We start from the raw sequence: 26,868 nt of genomic DNA, 5'->3' as shown, positions 1-26,868 counted from the left end.
CGGTGGCATGGGGCTGGGGCAGAACTGTGGTGGTGCTGCTCGAGCTGTACCTCTTCCTTGCTGGATGGCTCCACTTTGCAAGCTGCTTTCCCTCCTTGTGCCTCCTGCTGTAGGCCACCCCTCAGCCGCTCCCTCAGAGGGCAGGGTGAGGATTAGTTGCGTTAATCCTTGTGGGGTGGTGTCCAGCACACAGTAGGGGTTGTGTCTTAGCTGTGTGTATTAGACTAGAGTTTGGAGGCTGACAGACCTGGAATGGAAGGCTGGCTCTGCTTCCAACTTCCTATTTGCTGTGTGACCCTGGGCGAGACGCCTGACCTTTCTGATGTGTGGCTGCCGTGAAGTGAGGAAGGCAAGTTCTCAAGACCAGTGGAGGCTGAGATAAGAGTTGTGGATGGAATCACAGCTCAGGAGTTAGTACACAGGTCCTAGCATCTAATGACACAATTCTTACACACATGCGCATGTGTGTATGCACACACACACACACACACACACACACACACACACACACATCCTGGTTAATGCTAATACATCACAGTGACCCTTTGATTTATCAGACAGTAGAGAGGGAGAGGTCATTTATACCTGAACACAACACTCACAGCCTCATTGGCTGCATTTGCCAGAGTCCCACAGGTGAGGTGGGCAGAGCCCCAACTCCACACCTTGGCTTAGCCAAGGCAAACTTGTGTGACCTCAGAGCTGTCACTGCCCCACTCTGAGCCTCCTTTTCCTCATCAGCAAAAGGAGGATTTGGGCCACCCTCAGAGTGCTCTGCAGCCGTGCTGTGAGACCTTGAGGGACAGGGCCAGGGGAAGGGACAAGGACAGGGACAGGCTGCTACACAGAGAACAGCCTGGGAGCAGCGTCTGTTGGATCTGGGTGCGATGGGTGTGGGTGTACATGGGTGAGGGTGTGAGTGCGCATGTGTGTGAGCAAGAGTGTCTGGCTCTCAGTGGAGCGTGCCCTGCAGGAGCCCCAGAGCGCAGGGCTGGAGCCACCCTCTGAGCTCCTTGTGGACACCCAGCCTGGGGTCCTGCAGCCTCAGCAGTCAGGCTCAGCGGGTCCTTGAGCCACCTGGCCATGCAGAGATCTCTGGGTACAGAGAAGACCCAGGTGGGTCTCTGTCCTTGGCAGGTCACACAGTTGACCTCCTGTCCTGGAAGGGCCCTGGGCTCCTGGGAGGGGTTAGCTGTGGCCACCGCCTGTGGAGGGAACTGTCCTCAGAAGCACAGCAGCCCTGTGCTTGGAGCAGCCACAGGGTCACCCTGGCAGGTGGCCAAGGAGACAGTCACCTCTAGCCGAGCTGCAGACCAGGGCCATGTGCCATCCTGTGGGGGAGGAGAACCCAGAGAGGAAGCCAAGTCCAAGGGAAGGGCATGCTGCCACCAAAGCCATCTGTCATCTCTGCCTCCAGAGGCAGACTTAGGTGGTCGACACCGAAAGCGACCAGGCTTGACCATCCCTGAGGAAACCACCTTCCCTGTGGGTGACTGGAAACCAGCTGTCAATGAAGCCCTGCGGCAGGGGTGCTGTTCCTCCCCAGCCAAGCCCATGTTTACGTGAGCCCTGGCTTGGCATCTCTGCCCACATACTTAGTTGCTGTGTGATTTCATAAAAGGCACTCTGAGCCTTAGTTTATTTATCACAAATAACTTTTCCCTCCCAAAAAATTAAGAACTTTTTTTTAGAGTAGCTTTAGGTTTACAGAATCAAGCAACCCCCTCTTTCAGTTCTAAGCATAGAACCCAGGGCCTTAGGCATACTGGACAAGCTTTCTACAACTGAACTATATCCTCACCCCTCAAATAACTTCTTTATGTAACACCTCATGGCTTACAAATGCATCACTTTTAATACTTATTCACTGGGTGCTGACTATGTGCCAGGTCCCGTTCCAAGAACTGGAGACTGCAGTGAAAGAAATTCAGATCGCCACCCAAGGAAACTGGTGCCCAAGGGGACTGACTGACAGGCGATGAGCAGTTAAAACAGTGGAGCAGGGTAGGGCATCAGGGCATTAGAGTGTCAGGGAGAGGAGAGGGCAGGCCATCGAGATGGGAGGAGACAGCTCAAAGGGCCATGAGTTGGCTGTGGTGGCGAAGGCTGTAACCCCAGCTCCTGGGGCAGAGGACCACAAGTTTAAAGCCAGCCTGAGCAACTAAGGTGGACCCTGTCTCTAAAGAGGGCGGGGGCTGGGGCTCAGTAGTAGGGCTCTGCTGGGTTTGATCCCTAGTACTGCAGGAATGAAAGAGAAATGATCACGCACAAGGGCTTTAATCAAGACTCAACCAGACTGAGGGTCTCATGAATGAACTCAGGTGGTCTGTGGACTGGGCTGGAAGGTGGCATGTCCACTCTCAGCAGTAGAAACCGACATAGGCGTGCTCTTCTGCTGCAGACGTGGGCGACAAAGTAGGGCGGTGTTAGCCCTGCTTCACAGCTGCTGCAGTTACCTCCAAATATGTACACTCATCTCGACTTCTGCATGACAGCAGTGGCCAGACCTGCCACTAGCTTGCCTTATATAATGGGTTAATGCAGAAACATACACATCATTATGTAACACATTTGTCTTTAAAATATTTCAATAGTGGTACTTCAGTATAATTGGTTTCCTTTTTTTCTCTCACAATCTTACACATTATACCTTAGTTGGAAACACTCTGAAAAGAGTCCATAAATTCATAATCCCAGCCAGGGTAGGAACCTGCAGTAAGGCCAGAAGTCACTGTGGGACCCTGGCTGCTTCCTGAAGGGACCAGGGAGCCACTGTAAGCTCCAGAAAAGGATAGTAGTGGGTGGTGTTGCCCCAAAAGTTCTGTCCTGTGGGTGAGGGGACAGGAGTGAAAAATGGCCAAATGTAGCAGGGACAATGCTGGGGGCCATGGCCAAGCGCTGTGGCAGACAAGGCCAGGGTGGGAGGTGAGGTCAGCCTCTACCACTTGCTTTTCCCCTGTAAGTCTGGGGGTCAGGACTGGCTCTAAGTATGACCAGACATGGGCCTCTTTCCTCTGAGGGCTAAAGGCTGGATGAAGGGCCCCAGTGGCCCATCTCTGACGGTGGCAGGATGGGCAGAGTGGGGTCAAGGGACTTTGAGCCGGGCTTGTTGCAGGGAGCTAGGGATGCCATGAAGGGCGCTTCCTGGTAGAGATCACAGCGCACTAAGAGCTAGGGTTCATGGAGCACTCCTGCTGCACCGCACACTGTCCGAGAGCTTCACATGTACTAACTCGCTTAGTCCCTACAAACCCCAAGTAATGTGGGCCCCTAGCATCTCCTCATTTTACAAAAGAGGACACAGGCAGAGATAGTAAGTTACCTGCCCAGAGTCACACAGCAGAGCCAGCAAGATAGCTCAGAGGACTAAGCAGCTGCTTAGGCAAGCGCAGGGACTCAAGTTCGATCCCTGGCACCACATGCCGTGCCGGCCACACCCTTGGGCATGCTGAGCTGGCCACTGAGACAGGGTGTGGTGGTGCACACCTGTATTCCCAGCCCTGGGGAAGCTGAAAACGGGAGGATCACTATAAGTCCAAGCTGGGTAGTGAGACCCTGTACCAAATATATATATATATATTTCACACAGCTAGCAAATAGCAATCTCAGTTTCTAAAAAGCTGGCAAGTATGAAAACAGAGGGGTGTACAAAAGGCAGTGGATACAGACAGGAAGGGCCATTTTCCTGCCTGGAGAGGGAAGCAGCCAGGCAAGTTGTATCACAAATCCAGTACACTTTTAATGTGTATAATTAATTACCTAATTAACTAATTAACTAATTTAACAGTACTAGGGACTGAATCAGGCCATTCATACTGAACTGCATCCTCAGCTCTTTAATTATTTTATTGTTTATACTAAGAGAGGCCTGGCTAATTTGCCCAGGCTGGGCTTGAACTTGCCATCTTCCTGCCTCAGCCTCCAAAAATACTGGGATTTCTGGCATGCACCACCATGCCTGGCTTCTAGGGCATTTTCCCACTGAGCAAATGGAAGAGCAAAGTGGGTCAGATTGCACAGCTAGTTAGGGAGGTTGCCAGTACTACAGCTTTGTCTGCTTGGCTCCCTGTCTTTGTCCCTCTCAACCTCAGGGCTACCCCCAGAGGCAGACAAGGCTGAGGCAAGAAGCACACTCAGGTTGACACCCAGGAGCCTCCTGCAAACCCAGTGACCCCAAACTGTCACTTGATGGTGCTGCTCAGATGCTGCTGTGTAAATTGTGGTGGTTGGCATGTGATTGTGTGTGATATTATTTGATCCAAACCTCTGGTCAGAAAGGCCCTAACCTTACCAGCAGGGAAAAGTGAGACCTAGAGAGGCAGCAGGGTGGGCCTGAGCCTCGGATCTGGCTGGCCCCTCAGCCTGTGTCTTATAGCTGCACCAGCACTTGCTGAGCACATCTTGTGCACTGGGTGCTACTCCAGGTGGTCTGCAGGTGTCCTTCTGTAGAGTCTCTGTGCAGAGGTACCACATGGTTCTCCATGACAGACTGGGTAATGGAGACAGGGGAATTTAAGCTACTTGTGGAGGAGGACCCAACTAGTCAATGGCAGAGCTAAGCTTGAAACCTAGCCTATCTGTCCCCAGAGATGGGGCTCTGACCCCTGCACTGTCCTGCTACCCTCTGAGTCTGGCATGGCCCCCGGTGCCTAATGAACTGCCATCTCACCTGCAGGTGAGCTACTTATTGCTATTAATAGCTCATGTGCCATTAAGGACAAGCATCTCAGTAAGGAGCCTGTGTGTGTGCAAGCAGGGCCTGCAAGGTGGAGGGAAGGCGAGGACCAGGCCTGCTAAGTTTCTACTGCATGCCAGGCACTGAACATAGGCCTGTGTCCTCTAAAGTCCCCAGGAATTAATCAGGGAAGCATGCAAAGCCCCCCTTTTCAGATAAGATGATGAAGCTCAGATAGATGAAGTGACTTAGCCTAGCTCACTTACCCAGTAAGCAGCAAAAATAAGACTGGAACCCAGGCCCATGTGAGGGCTGAGCCTATGCCCTCTTTGCCAGGCAGCACTGCCCCTGAAATCCACCATGGGCTCCAAGCAGGGGAGGGCCAAGTAGAAGAAAACCCAGACAGGGGAGCTAGGAGGATGCTCAGGCTAGCTTGGTGGAGATATAGTCAAAAGTAGGTTACAGTGGGAGCTTCGTGAAGATGCAGTCAAGTGTAGGGGTGCAGTGGGTGGTTCCTTCTCTGACTCTAGGGCCACCCAAGCCCTGAGCTCAGACTGAAGAGGAAATGTTCTATGAGGTAAGAGCAGGAGGCTCCCGATGGGGATGGGGATGGCAGATGCCTTCCTCCTGCACTTCTGTGTCCAGGCCCAGCCACTGGGGCCCAATTCTTGAATGTCTGGATAGAAGGAGGTTCTGGGATCTGATTCATGTGGAAACGCTCAGTGTCTTACACAGGGCCTGGCATGCAGTTGGAGGTCAGCAAGTATGTGCAGAATTATGGATGAGTCGCAAGATGACCTTGGGTGACACTGGCTCTTTGTCACTTAGCATTGTGTGTCTGTGCATGCACTGGGGATTGAATTCAGGGTCTTGCACATGCTAACCATCAGCTCCATGCTGCGTGGCACTCCACCCCACTACTAGTACTTTAATGGCATCATAACATCATTATTAACAGAGCTGTGGCCTTATCAAGGCAGCAGCAGCAGAACGCTTTTTGGGTAACATGTTATTCCACCTCCACAGTGGCCTTCTGAGGAAGTGACCGCACTGGCCCCATTGCACAGATTTTACCACTGAGAGTCTGCAGAGGCAAAGGGACATGTCAGCAGCTCCACAGTGAGTGAGGGGGAAGATTGCTCCCTAAACTGGGCTATTTGAAGGTGGCCAGTGGCCTGCTGGAGAGCCAGTGCCTGGACCAGGCCACAGAGGTAGAATCTCTGGGGCCAAATCCAGCAGGCGTCGTCTTAACTGGGAGCCAGGAAATTCTAGTGTATGCTCACCAAGTTCTGCCGTCCCTTCCTCATTTGCAGCCCTAGTGAGGGGACTAGAATTCCAGGTGGCTACTATCACTAGCATTATCATATTTTCCACATGACAAGACGGCCTCGACCAATACTCAAAACCAAGTCTTGAGGTTCCAAAGCCTTTCCATGCGTGGAACCTGTCTTTCCATCTGGAAAACAAGCGAATGGAACAAAGGCTCTACCAAGGAGAGAAGTCAGGGGTCAGGTGCGGCTTAGGCCCCAGCACAACCCCTTCTGGGCTCTGGCCATGGTGCTGAACTCATGCACCGGAGAAAGGACTGGGAGGGAGACCTCCCTAGAGGAGCTGGGTCTTACAGGCAGTCGGGTCCTGGCCCCACTCGCAGGAAGCGGAACCCTGATAACTCAGCACCAGGCTGATTTCCAACTCCCCTCCACCCCGCCCCCACTCCCCTCGGCCTGGAGGGTTTCAGGGGCCGCAGCAGGCTTTCAGCGCAAAACACAGCAGATCTGATGTTCTGGTGGGGATGGCCTGAGGCGATGTGTTCTTTCCTTCGCTCCTCCTGATAATGGGGAGGGGGCACGTTGGGGACTGACATTACCAGCCCCAGCCAGAGAAGGGCTCAGCCAGGACAGAGGGGCATGGAGCTGTGCCCCGGGAGGCTGCGTGTCCCGGACAGCAGCAGAAGGCAAGGCTGCAAGTCGGACCCTTGGGAGCGCTTCTCCCGCCGGCGCCGGCGCCCCCGCCCCATGCCGTGCCTTCCCGGCTGCGTCCCTTCCCTTCCCCTTGCCTTTGTCTCTCCTCCAAGCCCCCCACGCACCGGGGCTTCCTGGGAGGGAAAGGGGAGGAATGGAACCGGGAGCTCCGCTCTGGGGCCCAAGCAGGGCCATCCCAACCCCTGCCTGGGACGCAGGTCCCGGGTCCCTGGGACCCCCGGTCTCGGCGCCCCGCGCGGCTCTACCTTCTGCGAGCTGAAGGACTGGGTCCAGTGGTACAGAACCAGGCTCTCCTTGGGCCAATGGGCGGGGCTGGCCGCCTCCGGCGCGTCGGGGGCCTCGGCCGGCTTGGCCGCATCACTCTCCAGTGCCGAGATGGGCCACCAGCTGCAATTGGTGGGGGTCAGGTTGTTGGGGGTCGCCATGGCGGCCGCGATCCGAGGAGGAAGAAGGCGGCTCCGGCGGCGGCGGCGGCTCTCTCGCCCAGCATCACATGGCCTCGCCGAGCCTGTCCCTCTCTTTCCCTCCCCCCTTCCCCGCGAATGTCATTACTCACTGGGCGGTGGGGGAGGGGGCGAGGGGGATCCCGGGAGCTCCGTGCTCCTCCCACTCCGCCTGCGCCGCCGGACCTCGCTGCGGGCACCCGGAGGTGCGAGGAGCCGGGAGCCGGCCGCGCCTCCCAGAGCGCCTGCCGTGGTCACCTGCCGCGGACTCCACCATTACAAACACAGGGCGTCTCTCCGTCCTCTAAGGAAACTCCTCCTTAGATAACTGACAATACAGAGCTCCAGTCCTTTCAAAAATTAGTGTCGGAGATAGCTGGGCTTCTTTGAGGCTATCATTTTCTTTTGTTCTGGAGGTCCTCAAAGGTTAGAAGGAAACATTCAATGCTTAATTTAACAAGCACAAGGCACCTACAATGTGCCCGGGGTCCTGCTCTGTGGGCTCTGCAACTCTCAACCATCGAACCTATATTTTACCGAGGAGGAAACTAAGGCACAGAGACTAAGTGACCTTACCAAGGTCACCCAGCCACTAAATGGTGGAACTGAGATGCAAGCCTTGGCAATCTGGCTCCAGAGTCTGTTTTTTTGTAGCCAGAGGTCTTGACATTATGATAATGTAAACAGCGACACAGCAAAAGTATTCTTTTCTGGAGCAATCTACACGCATCATCTCATTGTGTCTGTACAATAAGCGCTTTTCCCCACAGGGACCATGAAACCCAGAGACGTGTCTGTCTAAGTCACACCTGTACTCGGGAGACTGAGACCCAATTAGAGAAGTCCAAAGACAGCTTATAGTGTCTTTGCCTCGGGTGACCCCCCAAAAAAAAATTCCTGGGAATTTCATCTGAAGATCCTTAGCATGCCTAAACTTCCCTTACCAAATCACCATGTTTTAATCTACCGTTGAACAAGCATAGTTCTTGAGGCAGTAGGTGCAGAGGGGTAAGTTCTGAGGAATGCACCATTAGGCCATGCTGTCATTGTGCCGTTCTGTCAGAGTGCACTCACAAACCAATGCGACTATAACATCGTTGTAATAATTTATGGGAACACCACATGTGGTCCATTGTTGACCATATGTCCTAATGCAGTGACATCTCGGCACATCTCCCAGGCTGTAAGCAGGGCCTGTACGAAATTAGCGTACTTCCTTCTGCTAGGTAACAAAAGTTCTGTGAGTCGGGGGTTTCCCTTTTTGCCATGGCTGCCAGGAAGCTTGGAGCTACATTTTCTATTAAGCTCCAGTTCTTACACTAGTTCAGTAATTTGTCTTTGTCACTCTTTTATGATTTTTTTTCCCTTCTTTTTCTTCAGGGTATCTTGCTCAATAAGTTACAGAGACATGGTATCTCTTGAGGGAAAAATACAAAGATATGATTTCAGGGAAACCTTAGACATTGTGAAAAAGGTGCAAAATCTGGCCCCTTTCTTTATTTTGAATCTGAGTTCCAGAGAGCCTGACTCATGGCAGTCACATTCATACGTGCATCCAGTCTCTTGACTAATGTTAACTATGGACCAGTGTGGCTAGGCATTGAGCTGCTATGCCCCAGAGGTCCAGAGATAAGCACTACCTGTCCTTTGTGTTGCTCACTTAGCCATACATCTCAGGATTTCTTGACAACACAAAAGATCTACCCCACACTTTCTTATGTTGCTGCTATATGGACAAACCATAAAAATTAACACAACAACTCCTACTGACAAACATACTGTTTCTAATTTTTTTGTTATGAAAATAAAGCTGTGGTGACTTATTCCTATATTTTAACACATCTGAGTACAATCTGCACGTTAAATTCTGAGTCAAAGAACATATCTCTTTCCAAGGTCCCAGCCAATGCTCCTACCAAGAATCTAGGAAAATGGCCATTTCTTCACATGGCGTGTGCCAACACAGCATAGTTTTAATGATTTTGGGTTCATTTTTGTCTTTTGTAGTGCTGATGATCTAACCCAGGGCCTCTACCACACTAGGCAAGCCTCACGCTGAAGTACAGTCCCAGCCCGACCCAGCAACATTTTCAACAGTTTTTCTTTGTGTATTTATGGGTGAAAAATGGCATCTCTGCTTTTCTTCATCTCTCAAACATAGAACAAAGCTAAGAAAGTATAGAATCAGGACTCATTTATCCAGCACTTACACATAATCATTAAACTTTGCCATATGTGTTTAATTGGGGAAGTGGAACATTTTGAAATAAATTACAGCCATTACACTATTTCTCAAGCTAAATATTTCACTATTAGATATGTCATAAAGTATTAGCAAAGTTTATATCTAACACAGGTTATTTTCCTATATAAAATATTTTAAAATAAAACAATAGCACCAGGGGTGGTGTGCACACCTGTAATGCCGGCACTCTGGAAGGCTGAGATATGAAAAATCAGAAGCTCTAACACAGCCTGTGTAACTTAGTGAGACTTCCTCAAAACAAAAGGCTAAAAAAATGAAAGTAAAACAGTCTGGTGTAATTCAGTGCAAAGGTTCTAAGTACAGTCTCCAGTATTATCTAAAATAAATAGCGTTAAGAAATGCATTTGGTTCAGTGATTTTGACCAGGAGTCAATCAAGGATTACACAATTTTTTTTTTGTTACATCTCTTAAGTGGTTTTTAAAATTCAGAATGGTTCTCCTTCTCTTTTTCCTCCATGAGCTACACCCAAGCATCCATTCTTATTATGTCTTTTTTTAAAAAATATATTTGGTGCAGGGTTTCACTATGCAGCTCAGACTCATAGTGATCCTCCTGTTTTCAGCCTCCCCAGCAGTGGGATTATAGGTGTGTGCCACCGTACCCAGTCTTAGTGGCTACCTCAGCGATCCCGGGGATGGGCTGTTGTGGCATGTGGTGCTGGGGATTGAAGTTGGGTCCCTGCACTTGCCTAAGCAGGCACTTAGTCCTCTGAGCTTTCTCACTGGCCCTCCTATTGTGTCTCATAAACAAGGATAGGTTAAACATTATGGGGGAAAGAATTTAACGGCTACCTCCTGGTGGTGCTGCGTGGTTGAAGTTACTTCCTATCACGCAGAGTATCTTAATGTCACACTATTGATAATACTAAGTTTGAGTGTGGAGTTAAGGTGGTAATGTATCTCTCCCTGGTAAATGGCTAGTGCTCCTCTCTGGCTAGCACCTTTAGATGTCCAGACCCTTAACCATTGATAACCTTGACTGGGTCATGATTGGGGGGTTGATGGTTTTCTAAGTTTGTTCTTTCTTCTGCATTTCTCACCTGGCATTCTTTTCTTGAATTTCATTAATTATAAGTGAATTGATCGACTTTTCAAATGTTTAAAAGACATTTTAATTTCTTTCCCAGTGAATTGCTTGTTTCCATGGGGAACCTGGACAGTTATATTGCGGCGTGCTCAAGGCTGTGGCTGGGATGAGAAAAAGATGCAGGTCAGCTGGGGAGGAGCAGTGGAGGAAGAGCTCTTTCTCTTGAGAAAATGCTTCTAAAAGCAAGCATTTGCTTTCTTACTCTGTCCTTTTAAGTCAAACCCTCCCATGGATACCAGTAGGATAGTTATTTAGGATGAGAACTCTCTAACAAAAATAATTTTAGATACAAAAGTTCAAATATGAAAAGATGCACCTATATTTATTAAGATTCCAAACCAGGACACCTCATACAATTTAATGATGGGCATAAGAGGTATCTCCAAAGAGGGTGTAAAAGAGGCAGTGCTCCTCAAGACCCGAAGTTTCCCAAGAAAGTAAAGATCATTCTTCTCTTCTCTTCTCCTTTCCTCTCCTCCCTTCTCCTCTCCTCTTCTCCTCTTTTCTTTTTTCTCTTCCCTGTTCCCTTCCTTCTGTTCCCTTCCACTTTCCCCTTTCCCTTCCCTTTTCCAGTGTGGGTAACTGAACCCAAGCCTTCCACAAGCTAGGCATGCACTCTTGTCACTGAGCTATATTACCAGCCCAAGCCTGTCATTTTTAACAAGGTCATGAAGACTGAGAAAATAGCTCAGTGGATTAAAGTGCCTGCAAGCAGGCACAGGGGCCAGGAGTGCAATCCCCAGGCCTACCTGCCCGCCCTGCTCCCAGGGCACGCTGAGATGACAATTGAGACTGGGTGTGGTAGCGTGCACCTGTAATCCCAGCTCTTGGGAGGTTGTAAACAAGCGGATCACTATGAGTCTGATCTAGTAGTGAGACTCTGAACACCCTGTAGACCCTTTCCTAAAAAATAGAAAGAAAAAAAGAAAAGAAAAAGAAAAAAATTCTCCATTTCTGTAAAGTCTTCATGTTACATTTTTAGAACCTCTTGTTTCTTGTTATCAGAATGTTAATTCCATTTGTTGGGAGTAGTTCTAATTCTCAGAGATGACATTACCTTCAAAGTTTTGGAGAATACTGATACCCCCTACTAATATCATTTCCGTCCCCACACCCAGACATTTCAGTTCCTTCTTGGATTAAAGGAGTTGATCAAGGGATGATAAATTTGACACACAGAATTCAGCAACTTTTGTTGCATGAAAATCATCATGACATGTAGTTAAAACATAAGCAATAGACTAGGAAGTATATTCACAACTTGTACAACAGGGATATATTCATTATGTATAGAAGTTCTTACAAACCTATCAGAATTAAAGCTTTTTAAAGGACAGTTATAAACAAGCAATTCATAGCAAAATGTACATCGTGAACATAGTAATAATCTCCTCAACATCCTTTCTGCCCCGCACTTCCAGCTCCCACTGCCCATCACGCTGCATCCTATGTTGGAGGGTTTCTCCCTACACCTGCCTCCAGTGGTCAAAACCAGTCAGGGTGATCTTGCCTGCCCTTGCTCCAGTGGTAGGCTCTAGAATAACATAGAGGTATTGAGAGCATGCTCCCAATGGCCTGATTTCTCCAATAGGGCTCTGCCTCCTTGAATTTTCAGCCCCTCTGTCTTAGTTACTCTTCTCTCATTGCTGGGACAAATACCTGACACTCAAAATGAAGGAAGGAAAGGTTAATTATTTAGCTCACAGTTACTGGAGGTTTCAGTTCATACTCAGCTGGGTCCAACGCAGAGCAGCACAGAGCAGAAAGCAAACTTTCATGGCGGTGGCAAAGAGCAAGAGTGCAAGGGAGGGATAGCAGCAGCTCAAGCAGTGAGCTTCTCTTCCCACCTTACATTGTAATGCAAATTACCTGCCCCAGGGTAGGGGAAGTACTCACACCTATGGGTACTTCCCAGTACTTACCCACCTATGGGTAATCCCAGCAGTACTAAAACCCATAATCCCAGCCTTGGATCACACATAATCCCACTGGATCACGAGTTAACACAAACTCTAGAACTCCTCACCCCATGACTGCATGAGGATTTGGGGGGACAACTAGACACAAACCATAACACCCTCCAAAGAGCATCATTAGCTGGGGACCTAGCTTTTGGTACATGAGGTTTTGGGAGTCATTTGAGATGTGAACTGTGACACTATCTTAAGCAGCCAGAAAGCTCCAGTTCACTATGCATTTAAAAGTCATAGGAGCCAATAATTCCCTAACATCCATTCTAAACTCCAACAAGTTACAAAAGCAAAGTCTACCTTCTCCATATTCCCTATAAGTGTGAGACAAACTCATTTGGTGACAGCACCTACTCTAAACCAACATGAAACTATTTTCAGTAGGATTTATCCTGTTTTCCATACTGGAAATGATATATATTATACAGTATGATACTTCATTAAATTTCTGATATTTCATGAAATCTGAATTCCAAACTCCATTTCAAATAAGAGATTATGATTTGCCTAGTCTTTTAAGTGAAAAATTTGGCAGAATGTAAGAAAAGTCTTTGAAAGTTCTATGTGTCTGACATCTAATGTATTTGTTATAGTTTGGGGTTCATGAAGACCCTCATGCATTTATAGGTGGGCCTTTTTCAGAGGTGGCTGAATCTACAGTGTGTGATACTAGAATTAAGAGTGTATGACTAATAGGGCTGGTGAGATAGCTCAACAGACTAAGCACCTGCTTAGGTAACTTCAAAGACCGGGGTACAATCCCCTGCATCACATGCTGCACCAGTCCTCCCCAAGGAGAGCTGAGCCAGCCACTGAGGCAGGCATGGTGGTGCATGCCTGTAATCCCAGCACTGGGGAGGCTGAAAGCAGGAGGATCACTGAGTCTGAGCTGCATAGTGAGTCCCTGCACCAAATACATTGAAAAAGAGTATATGATTAATAAATCAGCCCACTGATTTATTAGGCACTGCCCTAAGCCTAAAATTTCATGAAATCTGAATTCCAAAACTCAGTAGACTTAGTAGCCAGGATACGATATAAGTGACAGAAAGAGGCTTGTCTTCTCCCTTGTTTGCTACATTCTGCCCACCATAAACTGTTTCTCCTGTCTGATGCCTGTCTGGTATGTGCCACCCTGCCTTTGAACCAGTCAATTATGGATTGACACCTCTAAAAACTGTGAACAAGATGAGTCTTTCCTCCTTTAACTTTGGGGGTTGGGTATTTTGTCTCAGTATTGAGAAAAGTAACTAAGACAGAAATTGAGATCACAGAAGTGAGGTCATTGCTGTGACTATACCTGATGATGTGATTCAAGAGCCTTTGGAACTGGCTTGTGGGAAGTGGAAGAGTTGGGAAAGGTTTGGAGATGCCAGATAAAAAAGTAGAGCTAGAATACCTAAGGGTTTACTGTATGGGAGATTCTGGTCAGGGCTCAGGAGGTCAAAAGGCTGATAAAAATCCTGCCAATAAAGTCCAGGTTCAGAGGTTTCTGCTGGGCAGAGGCATTAGCTATTGGACTCCAGATGATGTATGTGGTCTGGCAGAAAGTTTGTCTGCATCTTGCTTGTGTCCAGAGACTATTCCTGAGATTACGATTAATGGAGGTGTACTAATTCATTTCGTAGAATAAATTTCAAGGCAGTCTAATGTTGAGGCAGTGGCATAACCACTGTTAGGGGGTATTTAGCCAAATTTATGCTAAGAATCAAAAACAAGAGCCTAGCAGAATAATTCAAAACATTGTGAGTTTGACCAGAAGGAAGCTCCAGTAAAATTCAGGCCTGCAGAGATAAAAGAGGAAAAATTGGTTGCAGAAAAGACTAGCAAGAAAAAGTCAAGTATTTGGGAAGAAGGCAACAGAAAAAATGGCCTATGGACATCACAAGAACCAGCCTTTACAGCCTCAGAGTTGCAAATATGAAAGAATTTGCTTTGAGAAGAGAGACCCAGACATCATATTCCACAATGGCAGCAGACTAGCAAATTTATTCCTCAGGACTGAGATCAGAATGCTCAGTGATCCAGGCACTCAGCCCTTACGACCAAAAGAGAAGGAATCCAGGCACTGCTCCACCTGGTGGCAGACCTTGGCATCATCCACGTAGCACTGGATTTAGGTAGGTGCATGCAGAATTTGAGAGTTGTGAGGTTAGGATGGTTTCCACCCAGATTTCAGGAGAAGGCCTGGGGGGCCAGGCAGTGTGCCCCTGAAAGGGCAGTGTGTGAAGCTGTATGTATGAAATCAAAGGTACAGGGGAGGCCGCAGAAGCTTGGAGAAGGAAGGAACATGGATGGTCGAAGGAAAAATGCAAGGAGGGAACAGAGCCAGCCCCAAAGAGAAGCCATGGGAGCTACTACCCCAGAAGTGCCTTAGGGGTACAGCCACCCAAGCCCTTTGGTGTTCACATCTTGCTACAGATTGCCTCAGATACTGCCCATGGAACTACAGGACTTAAGGTTTACCCTGCTAGATTTTATTTTATTTTTTTGTGATATTATATTATATTTATTTATTTTCATTTTTGACTTTTATTGGTACACATTTGCAGTGTATAAATATTACACTTACTGTAGGGAATTGGTACATGTACCTAATACATTTCAATTTTTTCCTCCTTTGTTCCACCACCTTTTTATTTATTCAGCATCAGATTTATTTATAAGACCTTATAAAATTAATTATTCTTCCATAATTTTATTGAGAAACAAATAGCAATGAGACAGTTTCAAACCAAATTGGTAGGACAGTTTCAATAATTAACACATTGCATACATTTACCCTGCTCGATTTTCCCCTTCCTCTGTATTCCCTTACTTGTACCTTTTGGAATGGTAATGTTCATCTTGTGCCATTTTATATTGGAATTGTTTAACTTTCTTTTCATTTATACTAATTGTACAACTAAGAGCTTGCTTTCAATCTTGGAGGAGACTTGGGACTTGGACTTTTCAACAATGTTTAAACTGTTGGGACTTTGGCAACTCTTGGAGATGGACTAAATTCTTTTTTTTTTTTTTTTTTTTTTTTTTTTTTTTTTTTCGGAACTGGGGATTGAACTCGGGCCCTTGCACTTGCCAGGGAAGCACTTATCCTACTGAGCCATCTCCCCAGCCCCTCCTAAATTGTCTTTGCATAATAAAATGTACATAAGTCCCTGGGAAGGCAGGGGAAGAATGTTATTGTTTGGATCTAGCTGTCCCTTCAAAATCAGACCACTAGTTGATTTGGCAATGCCTTAATCCCAGTAGCCTGAATATAATATAAGGGAGAGCAACAGGCTTGTCTTTTCTCTTGCTCTGCTACCTTCTGCCCACTATGAACTGTCACTCTTCCATCATGCCACCCTAGCTTGGAGCTAGCCAATTATGGACTGAAACCTCTACAAACTGTGAGCCAAATGAACTTTTTCCTCCCTTAATTTAGTGTGTTGAGTATTTTGTTTTAGCAATGAGAAAAGGAACTAAGACAAAATTCATCATTTAGAATCTCTGAACTAGGTCTATGGTCTCAAGCTCTACCCCATATCTACTGGATGGAATCCACCGGTAGCCACATTCCCAAGGGATCAGTATGCACTTCTGTACTGGAAACTTTTCTCTAAGGCACAATGGTTTGTTTTGGAAGGATAGAACATTCAGTCCCCCAACCATGGCTCGTCCATCTTTCTCTCCATTCTTGCCCACTTCTGGAAGCTGTACAGCCTTTTTCAGTGTCACTAGAATGGTTCTGTCCTCAAGGATCTGGTACTTGCTGCCCCATGCTGTGACCATCTGTCCAAGGACTCTTTGTGGAAAGCTCTGTGCATGTGCTTGGTTTGATCAATCTACAGGGGCCTACCGTAGGCTCTTCCTACCAGGCAAGGTCATTGCAGACTGAAAGAGCACACTATGGGGCCAGGTGTCACCCAAAGAAGGTCTAAAAGGCTGTAGATATGAAGTCTGTAAAAAATGGCAGACTTGCTCTGTGAGGTTCTGAACGAGTCAGAGGAAGATGTGGAGCAGGTAGCAGTCGGATAAAGAAAAGTTTCAGACAAGCAGGAAAGGGCTGAACCATACAGTAATGGGCTTCTTGTTTCCAGAAGAGACAGAACAGTTGAATGGCCTCATTCAGAGACATTCAGCACAAGCACTGTGTTGAATGTGAGCTTCAAGCTTGCCTTTATTTGAGGTTGAAACATGCAGCCTCCTCAAAGGCAGGGGAAGGTCACATGGTGAGCCAGAAGGGTGTAAGGAGAACGGTAACTCTTGGCGCTACCACTGCAGAGTTGGTCAGTCAAGTCAGACTTGCTAAACTCAAACCATCCTGTGTGTATGAAATAGTTTCATACTGGTCTCTTATTTGAAAGCTCCGTGAGGACAGTGGCTGGGCTGCCTGTCAGGTCCACAGCATTTGGTGCTGAGTAACAACAGCTGCCTGATACATATTTGTTGACTTAAATGTCATGGGCTGAAAATGAGCACTAATCCCTTGTTTGTTTCTTACTGGAAATTCCTGTGCACTGCAGGATAACTTGGTTTGCTTTTGTGCCCTTTAAAGCCTTTTTCTTTGGTATTTACATTTTTCATGTTTTTCTTCTTGTTTTCTCATTAGTTCCTTCTTCCTCCAGCAAACAGCAAAAGTATCCTAAACGCCCCACAAAAGAGGGTTAAATCAAGTGTAGGTAAGCAATGAAACAGAAATTGTCAAAGAATATTACACAACAAGGTCATATATTAGTAGGTAAAAATAGCAGGTTGCAAAAGAGCCTGTATGGTAAGAACCTATTTAAAAATAAGTTTAATATATACACCTAAAAATATCTAATACAGGGCTTGGGGATATGGCTAAAGAACAGAGCATTTCCTTAGTTTGTGGAAGGCACTGGATATAATCCTCAGTATTGCCAAAAAACCCAAACCAAACCAAACCAAATACCAAGGCAATGTTTCTGATCTGGAGGAGAGTCAGGAGCCTGAGAATTGATTGAGTTGTAAAACCTAAGCCCACAATTTTAGAGGGTCCAGGTGCTTCTACTCCTGAAACACACCCAACCCACGTGATGAAACACCTACCGAGAAGAATCCAACCCAGGAATCCCCACAGCACAGTGTCCAGGCGAGTGGAATTACGGGTGCTCTTTATGAGTGGCTTTGTGCTTGGCTCTACCTCCTCTCCACTGTTGTGAGCATCTACTAATTACAAATAAAAGCAAATAAACAAAAGCTAAATTTATTCCAAACTCTAAATCTCTAACTCATTTTAGCCAGCTTTGAGTTGACCATGTTTTTGAGAAAACTGCAGATTGAAACTGAAAACACAAGTGTTTCCAAAAACCAATTAGCGACAAAGCCTAGGCCCAAGGAGGCCAAGTGACCTATCTGGCTGTGGGCAGGACCTGCAGCACCTGGGTTTCCCACTGAGAGCCTCTTGCTGCCCTCTGAGTCTGCAATCGCAGGATGTCTCAAGCATCTTGAAGTGTCTTACACCTCCTGGACGCTCCATTCCACTGGCCTGATTAGTGGGGGTTCAGGATAGTAGAGAGAGCTGTCAAACCAGGCCAGCTCCATATTTTTGCTTTCTGGGAAAAGTACACTGCGCTGCAAATCAGATGCACAGACTGCTGGCAGAAGTCCTGTCACTTGTACCAGGGCCAGAAGACATCTGCCCACTTCAAGAGTCTGCTGTTGGTTGATTCTGCTGCACGGCACTTGCAGAGTCAGGGCTATGCCATTTTTGCCACCTGGGACATTTCCTTGGGAACATTCAAGTCATATACCCAGGTCTTCCAAGGACACTTCCTCAAGCCTGGCTCTAGCTTGCTCTGAGCCAGGTGGAAGGACTAGGGCAGCCCCAGGAGCTCTGCTGTGCTGCATAGGTGGGGACTGGTCCCCACTCTTGCCCCTCTCATGATGCCGAAGGGAGGCCACGGAATGAGAGCTCTGGCTAAGGACCAGAGGACTCAGCTCAGCTGTCATAGCTCAGGAAATGCCTTGGGTGGCTGAATCTCTGCCTTCAAAGCTGGGGAATGAGTGTGAGGATCTCGATCTGGTGTCTGGGCAGTGAGTCTGTGATGGGGGGCCCGAGTTCCCCGAGGTCAGCCCCAGGCTGCATTCTGGATGGGAGTCCTGGTTTGTGGTGGGAACAGTTTTGGGCTGAGAGGCTTCAGAGAGCTGGAGCCTGGGTCAGGCTGGGCAGTGGAAGAAAAAGGTCCTCTGGAAGAGCTACAGAGAAACACTGAGGGCCACAGGAAGGGAAACGAACCAGAAGCAGTGCAGGCTTCTCAAGGCCCACACCAAGGACTTCTTTCTAAATCTTGCAAGGGGAATAAGCAGGCTCTTACATGATCAAATTTTAAGAACATACTGCAAATAATAGTCAAAGAGGTGCACAATCTTGAATCTTTAATGGCTTTTTGAAAGACTTACAAGAAGAATGCGTGTTCATTATAACAAATTCCAATTATACATGAAGAAATAAAAATAACTCCATTATCCTAGAGAGGCATAAAATAACATTACGTATCATTTTTGAACTATCAGATGGGCAAGATTTAAAAAGAATGACACTGGGTTACATAGAGTGCAAGGCCAGACATAGAGAAACCCCATTTCAAAAAGACAAAACCAAAAATAAAAATAGAAAGAATGACAAATGACAATAGCTAGCTCTGGCCAGGATTCTCAGTATCGGCCTTGTCTGCGTTGGGGGCATTGTCTTATTTACTGCAGGAAGCTTGCACTCAGATGGTGGCAACCAAGCTCTCCCTCCAGGCAGAGCCAGATGCTTCCTCCAGCCAAGAGGTTTTTTGTTTGTTTTCCTTCTTGGAACCGGGTTTTTGTTTGTTTTCCTTCTTGGAACCGGGGATTGAACTCAGGCCCTTGTGCTTGCCAGGGAGGCACTTACTCCACTGAGCCATCTCCCCAGCCCTGATCTGCTGCAGGCAAGTGTGCACTCTACATGTCAGGTGGGAGTGGGATCTGGCTGCTTGGTGCATCAAGCAAATAGTACAATGTCTCACCAGCCACTTCACTTCAGAGTACGGACTTCAGAAGCATTCTAATGCTTTTTATTTTTATTTCTTTTTATTTTAGGGAAGAGTCTATGGGGTGTTCAGGGTCCCACTACTAGATCAGACTCGTAGTTATCTGCCTGTTTATAGCCTCCCAAGAGTTGGGATTACAGGTGCGTGCCACCATACCCAGTCTCAGTTGCCATCTCAGGGCGCCTCAGCAACAGGGCCAGCATAGCAGACCTGGGGATTGAACCTCTGACCCCTGCGCCTGCTTGCAGGTGCTTTAATGTGCTGAGCTAACTAATGCACCACTTTCATTATTTTAATTTTCAAAATGAATGACATTGGTAGGTGATTGGAGATGCAAAATGACCAGGTAGAGGGGAACTTGGGAGCTCTGATGCACAGAACTCTGCGAGGTACAGTATGTGGTCGCATTTGTAAAAGTTTGAAGATCAAAACTGCATGAACAAATGCATGCACATATATGTACTGAAGATGGAGAAACACAGAACATGTATGATTTTTGGTTTTTTTAAAGCCTGGAAAGAAGCATACAAAGCCTCACCAGCTTGTGCCCCCACCCCCACCCCTGCAGAATAAGACACAGGAATACAGGGAAGCACATGGAATTTTTCATCTCTATTTTATCACCAGGTATGTAATCTTCCAAGAATGTGTAAAATAATAAATGAGTAAGAGGTAGAAAAGGAAAAAAAGAAAAGAACAGAAAGTTTCACTGGAGTCCTGCCCCCTTCCCTGTGGTTGCTAGACCCAGCTAAACGAGTACTTGGGACTCCACACAGGACGTTCTCAGCCTCACACAAGCCACTTCACCAGCCCTCCAAAGCAATCCTAAACTGGCAGAGGGTTAGGATATTCCCATTTTGCATCCGAGGACACTAAGACTCAAAGTGCTGTGACGTGCCCAAGGCCCACAGGAAGTGGCGGCTGTGGAGAGATGGAGAAGACTAGATCTTGAAGTCCCAAGCTGCCATTCTTTCCACTACCTCTCCCAGGTAATGGGGCTAGGTCTGGGCCTTGACTAAAAACCTAAGGACCTACATCCATCCTGTCTGCACACTTGGGTCTCTACTCCTTCACTTTCTCTCAGCTTTTCTTCCACAACACAAAGCTAACGTTATTTCTTGAAGTCATCTCTGTCCCCCTCACAGTCCTTTTTTCAAGGCAACATGATGTCTAAAGATTGCGGACTCGGTTCATTTTTTTGTGGTACTGGGAATTGAACTCAGGACCTTGCACTTGCCAGGCAAGTGCTTATTCTACTGACCTATCTCCCCAGCCCAAGATCGCAGACGCAGGAGGGACAATGTTGGTCCCACTCCACAGCAGCTTCTCCTCTTGGAGCTCACCTAAAGATAAGCAGCCTACCTCCTGGAACTGAATGTAGGCACCAACAAGTGTGTGTGTGTGTGTGTGTGTGTGCATATGTGTGCGTCCATGCATGTGTACATGTTTGCATTTTTTTAAACTATAAAGCATGTTACAATTTTAGCTGGTTTTATTTTTACAAATTAAAACTCTAGATCTCAAACTGGGAAGTCAGACTAACACTAGCAGGATAAGCCCACGTGAGAGAATGTTGAATGGCAAAAATCTTATCTGGCCAGCATTCAGATTGTCCTGATCCCAGCCAGGTTTCTTTAGAATTGTGACTGGGCTTTGGCACCCGAGCTGTCACCAGAGAGCTGCCTCAGTGTTGAACATCTTAGGGCAGTGAGACCGGAGAAACAAGAAAAGCCGGCACCACAGATTACATTCCACCCACGGGAAGACACCCCAGGTGGGAAGCAGAGTAGCATGTCACACAGCTGCTATGCTAATTTATCAACATGAGAAGTCACAAAGGTGGAAGCACCCAGAGCTCAGGACTAACTCCCACCAGCCACGGACATGTGCCGAAACCCAGCTTGTAAAGAAACGGCAGCAAGAAAGCGTATCTCATGTGAGACGCGTGGCGAGTTGGCCCCATTGTGTCCGCTGCTCGCATGCACATGGTTAGTGACTGTTCTGTCAGGCAAGTTTTCAGTGTGCACCAGACACTGGAAGTAGCACATACCTTGTCACCCAAGAGCTCCAGGTATAAACTCCTCCTCTAAGGAAGAAATCAGCCTCCCTGGCAGATGTGGACAGGGATGTCCACAAGCACATGTTCTTATATGTATATATTGAACAAATAGTTTCAACTTGCAGTTGATTATAGCAAAAGTAGAGGAACAGTTACCTACAGAATAAGTTAGGAATATATTTAAATGTCAGCATATTATGCAATTATTAAAATACTGTTTTGAGAAATATGACATAAAACTGAAGGGCTGAGGAGACAGCTCAGCGGCATAAGTACAAGGTCCCACATTCGATCCCTGGTACTGCAAAAAAAAAAAAAAAAAAAAAAAAAGAAGCAAGAGATAAGACACTATAGCTTATCAGAGATTGGCATATACAATATAACAATAATGCTAATTACAGCAGTAGCCAACATACTTTGGATGCCACAAGCCAGGCAGTGTTCAAACACATGGCTTATTTCAATCTCTCCAAGCCCTCAGGGTAGGCCTTACCCAGACCTGCCCTTAGGCATCCTGAGCCAGCACCACCCCCCAAAAAAAAATCCATCAGTACTCAGGGAAACCTGGGTAGAAGGGTGGCTTCTCTGTGAGGCTGGGCTTTGATTTTTTAAAATTTTGTTTTCATTTTTTACAAGATGCAAGAAGGGCCGGCAAGATGGCTCATTGGACTAAAGTGCCTGCTTAGATAAACTTAGGCAAACACAGGGACCACAATTCAATCTGAGCATCACATGCCACACCAGCCTGGCCCCCAGGGCAGAGTCCTGGTGCAGTGACATATGCCTGTAATCCTAGCACTGGGGAAGCTGAAAGTAGGAGGATCACAAGTCCGAACTGCGTAATGAGATCCTGCAACAACCAAATATGTTTAAAAATAAATAAAAGATGCAAGAAGCTCTCTGGCTATAAATAAAGCCTGGCTACCAGGCAGAGTGGGGCATCCTGAACCATTTTTAGGCCAGACTGCTGCCCCATTCTGAAATCACACATAAAGCCAATTAAGACCTGCAAAAATCAAACCACCACCCTGCCCAACAAACATACCCCCCAAAAGATGACAGAAGATATGGTGTAGAGATAAACAAGCAAGAGTTCCTGAGAAGGTAGGAAAGGTGTGGATCCAAGTGATGTCAGGGCAGGGACTGGTCTCAGATAGGAGGGAAGATGTGGAGACATAGAACAAGATCTCCTACTTAAGGACTCTGTGGACGTAGGCACACCTTTCTGGTGAAAGCTGCCCCTGGCAGATTATCTGTCTGTCTGTCTGTCTATGAAATACTTTGAAAAAGTATGGTTGAGTGTCAACAGTGAAGAAGGAAGACTGGTTTAGAACACACACAAGAATTCTTGGAGTGTGGCTGAATTAGAAACTTGTCACAAGCTGAAGACTCTTAAGACATTGGTTAATTCAAGTTTAAAAATCAAATCCAGGACTGGGGGCTGCAGCACAAGCCTCTAGATTCAACCCCCAGCACTGTACCAAAGCAACCCAGCCATTCTCAATGGGGCATTTATAAGAAGCATGAATGTCCCATGGCTCTGAGCACAGGATTTAGAGCAAGGCCTCTTTAAATTGGTTTTTTTTATGCACAGGTTTTTGGTATGTTTCAAAAATCATAGCACACCACTGGCCATGGTGGTGCACACCTGTAATCCCATCAGCTGGGAGGCTGAGGCAGGAGGATCCCTGTGAGTTCAAGGCCAACCTGGGTTACATAATGAGTTCAAGACCAGCCTGAACTACACAGCGAGACCTCGTCTCAAAACAGTCAACAGAGCTAGGCATTTCACAATCCTGCCCCCTTCAGACATTGCTGGTGGGATTGTGAAATGTGTAGTCCTGTTGACTCGGAAGTATCAGCATTAGAAGTCTATCAGTCTGTCCCATAGATGACGTGAGGTAAAAGGTTATTCACTGCAGTAATGGTTATAAGAAGAAGGCTGGAAATTACTCAGATGTCCACCTTTGCCAGGGGCACAGGGGGTAAGCTTGGTGCATCCACACTGAGATACTATGTCACTGAAGAAGCTTGGAGGCAACTTCCTGTAATGAGGAAAGTGTCAGTGAAAAATGCTAGATGGATATATATATATTCCTTGTTCTTGTTTCAAATAAACACTGGAGAACTAGATTAGAAAAAAGACCTCAGAGGATGGGGGGGGGGCGCAAGGGGTCAGGGTTCCTGACGTCACCTTGCATTGATTTGTTGTTGTTGCCAACCTCCTCCTCCAGCCCCATTCCCATGTGTGTTGTCAAGCTTTGAGATTTCAGCCAATCTGATAAGATTTAAAATGGTTATTTTAGCTGGATGAGGTGGTGCTTGCCTGTAATCCCGGCACTTGGGAGGCTGAGGTAGGAGGATTGCTTCGAGTTCAAGGGCAAGCTGAACTACATAGACAGATCCTGTCTCCAAACAAACAAACAAACAAACAAAAAACCGTTATGTTAGTGCACTTCTAACAAGCACTTACCTTTTTTTTTTATGGGCAAGAAGGGGTTTAAGTCAGGATCTTGCTAAATTGTCCAAGTACCTCTCAAACTTGTGATCCTGCTGCTTCAGTCTCCTGACCACTGGGATTACAGGTGCTAGCCTCTGTGCTGCACTAACCTAAATCTTTTCTTAAAGACTGAGGCTGAACTAGGTGCATGTGTGTGGCACTGGGGACTGAATCCAGGGCTTCAGTACTAAGCTACATTCCCAGCCCTTTCTAATTTTGAGTCAGGGTCTTATCAAGTTGCTAAACTGCCTTAGGATGGAAACAAACTTGTGGTCTTCTTGTTGCAGCCTCCCAGAGTGCTGGGCACATGCTACCTACTCCTGGCAAGGCTGAGAATCTTTCTGAATGTTTTAAGGTCATTTGTATTTTTCTCCAAACCACTGGTTTGTATCCTTTGCTCATTTATCATCTGCTGCTGCAAAAGCTCTCAGCCTAGGGTGTGTGATGTTCTCAGGGAGTCTGGTCACTCAGGTAGGGTTAAGAATCAGAGGAGGAAAAAAGATGAGCTTGCTCTAACCCAATACCATCTTGTGGCATAGAGTTTACTTCACAGATTTTTAGAAAAATTTATTGGAGTTTACACATTCAGAAAACTGAACATGCACATTACCATTTGATGGGGTTTAAAAACTGGCTACATTTCTATAACCAATATCAGATTAAGACACCTATGACTACCACCTCAGAAGCCCCTACCAGTACTACCCTGCAAGGTCCACCATACTAGGCTTTTTTTTGGCCTCTTTTTTGGAGACAGGGTCTCTCTATGCAGTAGCCTGGAACTCACTGTGTAGCCCAACCTGGTCTTAAACTTGCAGAGATCCACCTGCCTCAGCCTCCTGAAAGCTAGGATTACAGGTATGCATCACCATGCCTGGCACACTAGACTTTTCTTCTACAACTTTACTTTTTTTTTTTTTTACAACTTTACTTCTTGATTCTATTTTTCCACCTTAAACATTTCTTTTTTCTTTTTTAAATTTCTTTTTTTTTTTAAATTATTTATTTATTTATTCATTCATTCATTTTGTGTGGCCAGCTCAGCCCACCAGGGGGCGGGGCTGTCTGGCATGTGGTGCTGGGGGATTGAACAGCGGTCCCTTTGTTTTGCTTAGCTTAGCTTGTTCTAAGTAGGTGCTTTAGACCACTGAGCCATCTCACCAGCCCCTCCACCTTAAACATTTCTTATTTTACCATATACACTGCAAAATTCAGATAAATTAATAAATAAAAAAATACTTCAATAAGAAGGCATGGATTCATGAGGTTTTGACTTCAAATTGCCATCTCAGTGCACCCTCTGCTGGCCATCAGTAGCTACCAGGAAAGGCCCCTTCAGGAGTTCTAAGAATTAGTCCTGGAACTCTAGGTGAGGCCAGGTCATTCGGAACGGCATCACAGGATTCCCTTCCACTCCCTAGTCTGTTCCTCAGCATTTCATTAAAGTAGCTATGAAAATTACAGACTATAAAAAAATTGCAACCAGGGATATAGCTCAGCAGCATAAGCGCCTGCCTGGCAAGCACAAGGTCCCGAGTTCAATCCCCAGTGCCAGAAAATAAGTGAATAAGTAAATAAAATTGCAGACTACAGTAGCTTTGGGGACTATGAACAGAATGACTAAAAAGATTGACAGATAATTATGTGTTTAAATAAAAACTTTTAAATTATTATGTTCTGGAGACAGGATCTTGATATGTAATTTAGGGTGGCCATGAATATACTATATAGCCCAAGGTGGCCTCAAACTTGTGGCAATCCTTCTTCCTAAGCCTCCCAAGTGCTGGGATTACAGGCATGCACCACCATCCCCACATCTAACATTAACTCCCCTTAAAAAATTATTCTCTTCTTTGAACACACTTATGCTATCATTTTGTTACTTTTTGAAGAAGTTCTGGAAAATTCTCTTTCATTAGTATCATTCTGTGGCTACCTGAATGTTCAGAGGGTTTTGGGTGCTTTTTTTGTTTTTTGTTTTTTTGAAGCAGGGTCTCACTATGTAGCCCACCTGACCTTGAACTCACAGCAACTCCTCCATCTCAGCCTCTCCAGTGCTGGGATTACAGGTGCACACCACCATACCCAGATGGAGCTCCTGAATTGATTCAGAACTTTGACCAAAATTTCTATCAAATAAAGTGGTATCTTGGTTCATGAATTCAATTCTCACCATGATTCTGGCCACAAACTGAATGAACAAGAACCAAATCAAATTTCTCTATCAGGTGAACACTGAATCTAACCACTGAATTGGATTCGGTTCTTGCCCAACTCAGTTTTCGACCAGAATCGTGGAAAGAATCAAGTTCATAACCTGAGGTACCAATGTAAAGACAGTTCTTGTGACTTCATCCACCAGATCTGGCCCCATGAGACTTCTGGCTCTTTCCCCCAAGTTTAAATGATCATGGAATCAATGAAACCACAAAAAGACATAAATGGGCTTCTGGAACCACTTTCAGAAAGTGGTAAGAATTATGAGCGTGTTCCAAGGAAGTATTTTGAGGAGATTAATGAAAATGTCATTTACTGAAATAAATTCTTAAACATTCACCATTCAGGTCAGACCATTAAATTATACTTTGTATAAGTGGTTAATCCTTATTTCCCTGCCTTTTGCCTCTTCCCTGCAAAACCAGCACTGTGGTACATGGTCCTGTTGCTCAAATCAACAGCTGAAGGAATTAACACTCACCAGTTCAGGTTTTTTGTCTTTCCTGTTGCTGGGAGTCAAACCTAGGGCTTCGTGCCCTAAAAAATTAAGTTCATGAACTGAGGTCCCAGTATAAAAAATATGGTGTAGTGGATTTTTTTTCCACCAGTGCCTTTTATTTTGCTCATTCCTTGCAAGAGGCGC

General features: G+C 46.4%; 2 protein-coding genes across 3 annotated transcripts in view; one reads left to right on the top strand and one right to left on the bottom strand.

Moving 5' to 3' along the window:
• Oser1 (oxidative stress responsive serine rich 1) overlaps nucleotides 1-26,868 on the top strand; it is a 90,181-nt gene that overhangs the window by 34,572 nt on the left and 28,741 nt on the right. The gene's annotated exons all lie outside the window — the stretch shown is intronic.
• Gdap1l1 (ganglioside induced differentiation associated protein 1 like 1) overlaps nucleotides 1-26,868 on the bottom strand; it is a 62,748-nt gene that overhangs the window by 21,143 nt on the left and 14,737 nt on the right. The window contains exon 2 of one of the 2 annotated variants that reach the window (XM_023714861.1): nucleotides 6,903-7,044. In XM_023714861.1, the coding sequence (XP_023570629.1) occupies nucleotides 6,903-7,044 (142 nt within the window). Of the gene's footprint in view, nucleotides 1-6,902; nucleotides 7,083-26,868 lie in introns of those variants that run through there. The other variant, XM_004630923.2, reaches the window with a different exon arrangement.

The sequence above is a fragment of the Octodon degus genome, unplaced genomic scaffold, assembly GCF_000260255.1.
Source record: "Octodon degus isolate 3935 unplaced genomic scaffold, OctDeg1.0 scaffold00037, whole genome shotgun sequence".
NCBI classification, from domain to species: domain Eukaryota; kingdom Metazoa; phylum Chordata; class Mammalia; order Rodentia; family Octodontidae; genus Octodon; species Octodon degus.
This window is presented reverse-complemented; position numbering and strand designations above follow the sequence as displayed.